Source organism: Amblyomma mixtum, chromosome 10, assembly GCF_055824585.1.
Source record: "Amblyomma mixtum isolate Tamu chromosome 10, ASM5582458v1, whole genome shotgun sequence".
Classification (NCBI taxonomy): Eukaryota; Metazoa; Arthropoda; class Arachnida; order Ixodida; family Ixodidae; genus Amblyomma; species Amblyomma mixtum.
In genome coordinates this window covers 77,004,570-77,014,359 of record NC_143021.1, presented here as the reverse complement: position 1 = coordinate 77,014,359, position 9,790 = coordinate 77,004,570, and the positions used below count along the sequence as shown (strand labels likewise).

Here is a 9,790-nt window from a genome sequence, read left to right as displayed (position 1 = left end):
ACAGGATAGAAACCGGCACTTCATCGCCCGTTTACCAACGTGCGTACAGGATTCCTTACTCCCAACGTGAGGAGATGGAGCGGCAGGTGCAGGACCTTATTGATCGCGGCATTGTCGAACACTCAAAGTCACCATGGGGAGCACCGGCACTATTGGTGGAAAAGCCAGATGGCTCGTATCGATTGGTGGTGGACTACCGCAAACTAAATGGCGTAACTCGCATCGATCCATACCCCATTCCCAATATACAGGAGACGCTTTCTCAGCTGGGCTCTGCCAGGTACTTCACGGTAGTGGACATGGCGGCGGGATTCTGGCAGATAGCAATGGATCCGGCAGATGCTGAGAAAACGGAATTCAACACGCCCTCAGGGCACTATGAATGGAAAAGAATGCCGATGGGTCTGGTCAACAGCCCTGCTGTCTGGCAGAGAACCGCTGATGTTATCCTGGCGGGTCTTCTGGGGAAGCTGTGCTTCGTGTATATGGATGACATAATCATGTACAGTGACAGTTTTGAGAAACACTTGCGCGATATTGAGCAGGTTTTGGTGCGACTAAGAGGAGCTGGTCTCAAGCTGAAGCCTTCGAAGTGCCAATTCCTCAAAAACGAGGTGAAATACCTCGGGCACGTTGTTTCAGCTGACGGCGTGCGACCGGACCCTGAGAAACTAAGGTGTGTCTCGAATTTTCCATCCCCGACTAGTGTCCGCCAGGTCCGGCAGTTTCTCGGCCTGATCGGTTACTACCGAAGGCACATAGAGGAGTTCGCCAAGCTCGCTAAGCCGCTCACTGCCTTAACAGCCAAAAATGTCGCCTTTCGCTGGTGCAAAAACGAGGAGGATGCTTTTGGGGCCCTGAAGAGGAAGCTAATGAGTGCACCGCTGTTGCGCCACCCGGATTTTAATTTGCCCTTCGTTTTGGCCACAGATGCGTCAAAGTTCGCAGTTGGTGCTGTGTTATCTCAGGTTATCGAGGGCAAAGAACATCCCGTGGCTTTTGCTAGCCGACAGCTGAGCCCCACAGAGCAGAAGTACGGAGCTACAGAAAGGGAGCGCCTCGCCGTTGTCTGGGCAGTAAAGCACTTCAGATGCTACCTTTACGGCCGCCAATTCAAGCTAGTCACAGACCGCCATCCTCTGAAATGGGTGATGAGTGTCAGGGACCCTAGCTCGCGACTCGCTAGATGGAATCTACAGCTGCAGAAATACTGCTTTGAGGTGGAGCACAAGTCAGGAAAGACACATCTGAATGCTGATGCGCTCAGCCGCACAGCTGCCTTGTCAACTATAGATGAGTTTGTCCCCGTAGTCGACCCCGCCGAATTACGCACAGAGCAGTGCAAAGATCCTGACCTGAAGCGAATAATCGAAAGCTTAGAGGGCGCACCATCTCACCCCGAACAGCTAGGTTATTTCATTGGCAAAGACGGCACCCTGTGTCGGCGCACGAGGCCAACCAGGAAAGGGAGACCAGAGAAAACCGCTTGGGAGAGAGTCGTCATACCTCGGTCGTGGACAGAAAGGGTTCTTCGCGCGTTCCACGATGCACCATGCGCCGGTCATTTTGGCGTAGCGAAGACACGCAGGCGCGTCGAGCGTTTGTACTTTTGGAGTGGCATGCGACAGGATGTTAGAGACTACTGTGCGAAGTGTCATTCCTGTCTCGAAAGAAAAACACCCAAGGGACGCAGGCCAGCACCAATTCAGCCGTTCCCTGAGGTTTCGGCTCCTTTCGAGCGGACAGGTATGGATATAATGGGCCCATTGCCCACGACCACTTCTGGAAACAGGTACATTTTAGTATTTGTCGATCACCTTTCAAAATACGCGGAAGCGGTAGCACTCCCAGATCAGAAAGCAGACACGGTTGCAAGAGCATTTGTCGAGCAGATCGTGCTCCGACATGGATCTCCGAGGCAACTCTTGACAGATCGGGGAACGAACTTCGTGTCGCAGCTAATGAGGAGAGTTTGCGAGCTGCTTAAGATCACTAAGAAGCAGACAACACCGTACCATCCGGCTTGCAACGGCGCGGTGGAGCGACTGAACCAAACCGTGGCCGGGTTCCTGTCGCATTTTGTTTCGCGCGACCAGCGGGACTGGGACTTGTGGCTCCCGTATCCAATGTTTGCCTACAATTCCGCAGCACACGAGAGCACGGGCGAATCGCCATTCTTTCTTCTCTACGGCCGAGACCCGGACCAGCCTAGTGAAGTGCCAGAGGGCCCCCGTCGTGTCCCATACGCTTCACTGGACGACTATAAGGTTGAGCTAGAATCGCGCTTGCAAGTGGCGAGGGACATCGCAAAGGAGGCCTTAAAGAAAGCGGCGAAGCGCAGGAAGGAGGTGCACGATCGCGGTGCTAGAGACGCGCCGTTTGACGTGGGGCACAGCGTGTACATCGAAAACTGCCAAAGACAGATTGGGTTGGCTCGTAAGTTCCAGACGAGGTGGAGAGGACCGTGCGAGGTTGTCGAGAAGCTTTCTCCGGTAAACTTCAGGGTCCGAGACGTGAACCGCCGCTTGATAAGGATACACGCAAATCGCCTCAAGTCGGCACCGGTTCAGTATTCACGAAATGAGGAGGGGGAAAGCGCAGATTTCGAGCGGGACCGAAGTGAAGCGGAGCGCGCAGATTGTTCGCAAGAAACGCCCTCTCCTGCATTTGTTGGGCAAGCGCCAGAGGTTACGGCAGGAATGCCACCGGATTTACTTCATGCATTGCTGGAGGAAGGAGCGCGCGAGGTTGCCGCGCAGATAACGCCAAGAGAGGCTCCTGCCACGAGCCCTCGCGAGTCTCAAAGCAGACAAGGGGTCACAGAATTACTTGGTACGACTCATGAACGCCGATATCCGCTTCGAAATCGGAAAGCTAAGTCGGACTAATGGCGTAAACAGAGCGGAGTTGGGGACTGGTTAAGACTGTGTAATGCTGCAGCTCATAACATTGCTATGTGCTTATGTGTTAAAATATCGGAGTTGCTAGTTAAGCCTTTCTGTCATTAAGTAACACTTTTACACAGGATGCAGAACATGCCCGACTTCCTTTCGTTATCTATATATTTTTTTTGCCTGTGCCGTGATTGTGCTGGAAGTGGGAGCTCCTTTGTAACTGTGGTAAATTTATTTCGTCCAGTTTGGACTAGCAAGGAGAGGCTTGGGTGCTGAGTTTCATGTTTGTCTGTGAAAGAAGATCAGTGCTGCCCCTGGAGACGCCAGTTATGACAGCTGCGGCATATGGTGCAGTTCAGTGGTGTTGTGTGCAGCGAAAAGTGTTTTGTCGGACGGAATGTGCGAGGCGATTCAGAAAAAGAAGGGGAGCTGCCTGGACTCAAATGTTCGGAGAACATTCTTCTGGAGGGTGAGCGAGTGTGACGTTCCGTGCGTGACCTACCAGGGCCCATATCTTCGGCGTAATCTCCTCTGTGCTCAACCGTCCTACTCCCTTGTCTCCCCTTAAACGGTCCGCGTTCGGCGGCGCCGCGTTGACGGAGCCCCCAGCGGCGGCAAGCCACTGAAGGGGTACAATGGTACAAAGGCGCCGGCGGGAGGGAAAGCCAGCCCAATTAGGCTGCCTGGCCGTACAAGGACACAGGAGAGGCTGACAACCCGACAAGAGAAGAAAGCTGCCGGCGGGAGACAAACGACATTCCAACGAGGGAGGTCGGGGATGCCGCAGGGCGCCGCCGTGGAAAGGAGGAAGAAAGAAACAATCCAGCCTGGAAGGGAGGAGATAGGACGTGGCGGGCGCAGCAGATTTAGCTGGCCAGTGCGGACGAAAGGCACGCTCAGGGACGACATCGTACACAAAAAAGGGTCCTTGAGCGCCGAAGCCGGACGGCGCGCGGTTTCTGCCAGCCACCGACGAATCGCAACTCCGGAGCCCCCTCCATCGCCCCCATGACGGCGTCGCCACGTAAGCTCGGACACCCCAGCCTCTGATGTACAATGTATAATTATTGATTACATCATTTTGTTTAAACTGAGCCATACGGTGTCTTCTTGCCTCTCCGTCCCGTGTGGACCTGCGCATTATGTGGGGTCGTCACAACGGCATGGCTACAGCGGAACGCCGACTAACCCCGAGACGCGCGTTGGGTGAGCGCCTGGATTGCCACGGAAGCAGCGTCTGCCTGCCCGGTGGAGCGAGCGTTTCACCTACACCGAGTGTGAACGCGCGTTCGAAATGCGCGGGAATGCCGTTCGAGGACATTCCGGCGTCTGTGCGATGGCATCATCACGACGACGTCACGGTGTCACGTGGCGTGACGGCTAGGGGTCCCATGGCGACGGCGCGAGGTGGAGGCCGCCTCTCATCCGATGTCACGTGGTGTGACGTCACGGTGTCACGTGGTGTGGTGTCACGCGGTGTGACGTCACGGTGTCACGTGGTGTGACGTCTAGGGGTCCCACGCCGACAGCGTGAGTGGTAGCTCTAGCAATATGCTTCGCATAAAAAGCAATGAAAGTAAGAGAACATTTCATGGCAACCACAAAAACAAAGGACAATGCAGTAACAACTTACAACACAGCTTTTGACTCCATATGGCGGCCACAAAATCCATGCCATTGACTCGTACTGGAAGACAGATGTGCCACCTGCGGATACCAATTTCCCATTATCACTTTGACAGGAGTACAAAAACAAGCATGCGAACTCGGTCCAACAGTGAATATCACATGAATGTAAAAAGATCAGGAAAAATATACTTGCCCAAGTATACGCCTCAATACAAAGAAAACTACCCTGTTTAAAATTCATCAGTTCCCCTAGCACTAGTAAAGGAATCTTGCTATGAGCAAAACAAATCTGCGTTCTAAAGCGTAGATAAACATAGTAATAACTGAGACAATTATTGCGGCACTTCTTTTCCTCAGAAACCAATTTTCAAACAAAGCAGAGTGACCGAAATGCAAGATCCTATACTCTGGGTAGCCAGAAACGCTATCGGCATCATAAAATGTTCACATACTGATTTAAAAATTAAATCCTGATGGCCGGAAATTAACTTTCGTTGGTAACTGCAACCTGAGACAGTGCTTTCTTTATAGTGGGGTTTGAATTCAGATGAGGAAAATGGGCACTGATCGTATTGGAGGGTTCCGGATTAATTTAGACCACCAAGAATTTCTTAACGTGAGCTGACATCGCACAGCACAGGGGCATTCTTTTTTTCATTTCACCTAAATCGAAATGCGGCTACTGCCATGAGGATCGACCCCACGACCTAAGGTTCAACAGTCTAGGGCCAAGCAAAAACCGCGGCGAATAAAAAGTGTTTCAATCCCTCCCAAAGTGCTAACGCTATCTTGAAAGACAATGATACATTTTACGCACAGCCAAAGTGCCGGTCCTTGAAACGTGCGCGGTGGTGTGAAGAAGCATGGGCAGAAACGCGTAGAACGAGGCATATATGAGGACAAATCTGTGCTCAACAAGAAAAAAAACGCGCAAACATGCGCATACTAAAATCATGCAAAGCTAGCGCACGCACGGTCGCATCCCCTTTGCCAAAATAGTGATTGTATACGCACGACATCGTGTTCGCCGACCGGAAGTTTGTACACACACGACTTGAGTCGCTTGCGCCGTCTGACGAGAAAAACCAATATCAACTTTGTTTCTGCGTCGCGCCGCTGCTCTCTGCTCTATCGCGGAGGCCACGGTTCTACCCTTGGAGGAAAGAAAATTTTTCCTTCCTCCATGGCCTCCATGGTCCCACCGCTCCGACCGGGCCAGTCATACGACACTCCACACACTTTGCAATTACGTAACGTCCCTGCGCTCGCATTTGTGTATTTTTTTACTTTTATTTTTCCTAACTGCGGGCCCGAGAGGAAAGGCGGAGGGAGTGGTGAAAAGTCGTCCGCTTCTACGCAGCGCGTTTGAACTTGTTTGTTCACAAAATTGTCAGTCCAATGTTTCCTATGCTGCTACAGCCTTGCTGCGTCGCGAGCAAAATGTGTGTGTGTGTGTGTGTGTGTGTGTGTGTGTGTGTGTGTGTGTGTGTGTGTGTGTGTGTGTGTGTGTGTGTGTGTGTGTGTGTGTGTGTGTGTGTGTGTGTGTGTGTGTGTGTGTGTGTGTGCGCGCGCGGGCGCGCTCGCCAGTACAGAGGCGTGTTCCATAAAACAAAGCCGCTAATAATCGTTATTGGCCGCCTAGACGCAGGCGCATTTGGCGGCAGGCGCGACCGCGAGCGCCCGCGCGCGGCTTCGTTTTAGAAGTTTCAATGATGGGCGAAATACGAAACAGAAAGAAAGCAAGCAAGCGCGCATTTATGCTGCCCCTACACAGTTGGCCTTGCTCCCAAAGGCGATGCACGTCGATGGCAGGGTGGACTACGCTGCCGAATGTCGCGCGGTATCTAACAGAATAGTTTGAAAGAGGCAAGCGGTGTACCATTAGAGAGCGCCTAGGGCGCGCCTCGAAGGAAGCGAAAGACGGGAGGTGGCGGTGAGGGAAGAGGAATGGTTCAAACAACATACGTTATAACTCTGACGTCTCGCACTAGTGAAAACCACTCGTTAGAAATTTCCGAACTTGAGATTCGCGTCATGCAGGCAAGCCGAAAAAGTGCTCGTTCACAACGCTGTGGTTATCACGAACAGTGTATTCGTTCTGACTCGGAAAATCTCTGAACGCTTGTTTCGCAAACTGCGCAAAGCTGTTGTCATACTTCTTCCCTAAGCAGATCTCCATCACAGCAACGCCGAAACGGCTGTCGTCCATGGTAGAGGCCATCGAGCAAGGATGGGGGAGAAAAAAAAAAAAACACCCACACGGGACTACGCGCGGCGAGAGCAAACGCCAATTTTCGTCGCTAGACGGCGCAACCGACCCACGTCGTGCGTTTACAAACTTGCGGTCGGCGAACACGACGTCGTGCGTATACAATCACTCTTTTCATAAATTAACGCCAATTACAGCTTTGCAGCCTACTGCTTCTCCTTCCCCGCAGATGCAAGTGTTGTAGCAGGTTTAAAGGAGTAACTCCGGCAGGCTTCACTGAAGCATATTTGTCTACATTGTGGTTACACAGTTCTGCGGCTTTCATCATACTGGTAAAGGCGTTAACAAGCCCGAACCTTTTGGTGACTGCGCAGTGACATTTGGGAACACGCGCACAAAGACGGACCATGTCTTCACATGCGCACGCTGCAATAGTGACGTTCACCTGGTTGCACGAAGTAATCCTTGCTCTGTAGGCACATAGATTTCCTTCTGCAGAGCTTCTTCTTCTCACAGACTGACAACACACAAAAATAATATATATAAAGCAACAGACTGAGGATCTGGCACGACCGGCAACACAGGAAAAGTGTACGCATGGATAGCATCATGATCGCATGCATGATCGCGTGTTGCAGGAATAAACGCACGCCATGCGTACGCCGTAGAGTGCTTCTCCCAGCTGCATTGTTCGAGCTCAAATTTCGTCTACTAACCGTGATGCGAGTGCCAGCCATCAGCCTTCTTCTTCACCATATGAAAATTCATTCGCACTTTCCTTTTCCTCCTCTTCCCTTTCCCCTGTGTGGAGTAGCAGGGCCATGTTACCACCGGCCGACCACTCCACCTTTCCCTCATTAAAATTCCTTTCTCTCTCTCTCTCTCAAATTTCGCACAGAAATTGCATTATTTACTTATGATTTCCTTCCTCCAAATTGAAACACCTTCCTATGCGCCTTCTTTTTTCGTCTGCTAGCCTACACCTCCAAAATAAGTGGTGTAGAAAGATTTCTTGTGCTACGCTATGCGTAAAAGAAATGCGTTCGTGTGCACTTTTTTGACGCTGGCAAAAAAAAAAAAAATGTAGCCATGCTAGTGTAGCTGGTGTAGGTAAAAAAGTGGCCCTTTAATAATCAGTTGGTGCGGTCATATGCAAAGGTGTAGTAGTTGATCGATGTTTACCTGCCGCGGCAGATGTGTCGGCTTAGCCATCCGCCTTGGCTTCGCCGCTGCTTTTGTGGTCCCATCCGTAAGCAGAGCGTCAGATAGACATGGGCAAGCGTTACCATTGTGACTACTGTGACAAGACGTTTCCTGACAGTGCGAACAACCGCAAAAAGCATTTGCAGGGCGCGTTTCACACGCGAATGAAACGGCTTCACTACGACTCATTTCGCGATGCCGAAACTGTGTTCAAGGTTTGTTAATCATTATTTGATCCGATAGTCATGATGGTGCTTTGCAATAATCGGTGCACAGTAGCTAACTCTGTGTTAGCTGCTGTGCAGGCTTCTGCGCCAACCATATGTTCAATGGCTGCGTTTTATCGCTGCCTGCAGGGTGTGCTTGTTTTCCTTTTACACTGTTCCGTTCTCACGGTTTTCAAATTGCATTTAATTGTGGCATTTACTGCTTTTCTTGGTGCAGGCTGAGTCGACGAAGAAACCGTGCCGGCGGTTTCAGCAAGCAGGAGGTTGTGATTATGGCACTACGTGCAAGTTTTCGCACCTAAGTCCTGGTGAATTAGCAGAGCTGGCAGCCCGTGCGGAAGCCGAAAAGCATGCTTCGAAGCAGAGTATTTCCACACCCCTTCCAGCGGACGTGACAGTGATGGAGTGGACTAGGAAGCGACTGAAAGCCCAGGAAAAGCTACCAGAGCCATTTGCATACAAATTCATAATTGCCGAAGTTGGTGTGGACAAAAGTGCTTGTGGTTCTGTGCGTGCTCCTTCCCTTGACGATTTGTTGGCATGCAAGCCAAATCACTGGGGCTGAACTGCTCGACTAGTACTAGGGTAGAACAGCTGTATGTAATGTAGTCATCAGAACATCTGACTATTGCTGCATAATCCTGCGAAGTGGCTGTCAAAACGTGCATTTCTTGTTCATAGGTCGAATCTCAGGCAGAGGGTGATGCTCCCATTTCCTAAAATGAACTGCAAATGATCATTGAACATTTCTTCAGAGGTTAAGCTGTTCTGTCACTTTTTCCTGCATTGTACCACATGATGAAATGCGGAGTATGTTATCTTAAAAAGGGAGACTGGTCAGTTTTGTTACAAGAAAACAATGCATCCAAACGTAGGTGATCACTTACATGGCAGAATGGAGTGATCACTTACATGGCAGAATGGAAGTTCAGAGGACTGTTGCTTTAGCCTTGATGAAGAGCAACAAATTCTAATCTACTGAATCAGTGTACAGTACAGCCAGGCCTACTGAAAGAGAAGTTGTACAGCATAAGTTTCAGCTTCCAGTGACAAGTTTGTGGCAAAAATGTATTCTCCTCATGATGTTATAAGCGCTGAACTAATAGAACGAGAAAGCATTTGACTCAGTGTAAATGTCAGCAGTCATGCAGGCATTGCACAATCAGGGTGTAGAAGAGTCTTATGTGAAAATACTCAGATATAAGAACTGCACAGCTGCCATAGTCCTTCAAAAAGTCAGCAATAAAATTCCAGTGAAGAGGGATGTCAGGTAGGGAGACACGGTCTCGCCGATGCTACTCACCGCCTGTTTACACGAGGTTTTCTGAGGCCTGGATTAGGAACAGTTGGGGATAAGAGTTAATGGAGAATGCCTAAGTAATCTGCAATTCGCTGATGACATTGTCTTGCTAACCCCTCAGGAGAACTGCAAAATGTGGTCAGTGATTTGGACAGGCAGAGCAGAACGGTGAGTCTAGAAATTAACGTGCAGAAAAACCAAAGTAATGTTCAACAGTCTCTCAAGGGAACAGCAAGCAATTCATAATTGGTAGTGAGGTACTGGAAGTGGTAAGGGAATACGTCTACTTAGGGCAGGTAGTGGCCGCTGATCTGGATCATGAGAAGGA

The 9,790-nt window shown here is 50.5% G+C and overlaps 1 protein-coding gene across 1 annotated transcript; it reads left to right on the top strand.

Annotated features, from left to right (window-relative positions):
- Window positions 1-8,003: 8,003 nt before the first annotated feature.
- LOC149326183 (zinc finger matrin-type protein 5-like) lies at window positions 8,004-9,790 on the top strand. The gene is made up of 2 exons (XM_089565124.1): window positions 8,004-8,150; window positions 8,380-9,790. Exons 1-2 carry the CDS (start codon window positions 8,004-8,006, stop codon window positions 8,725-8,727), a joined length of 495 nt encoding a protein of 164 aa, XP_089421250.1. The 3' UTR covers window positions 8,728-9,790.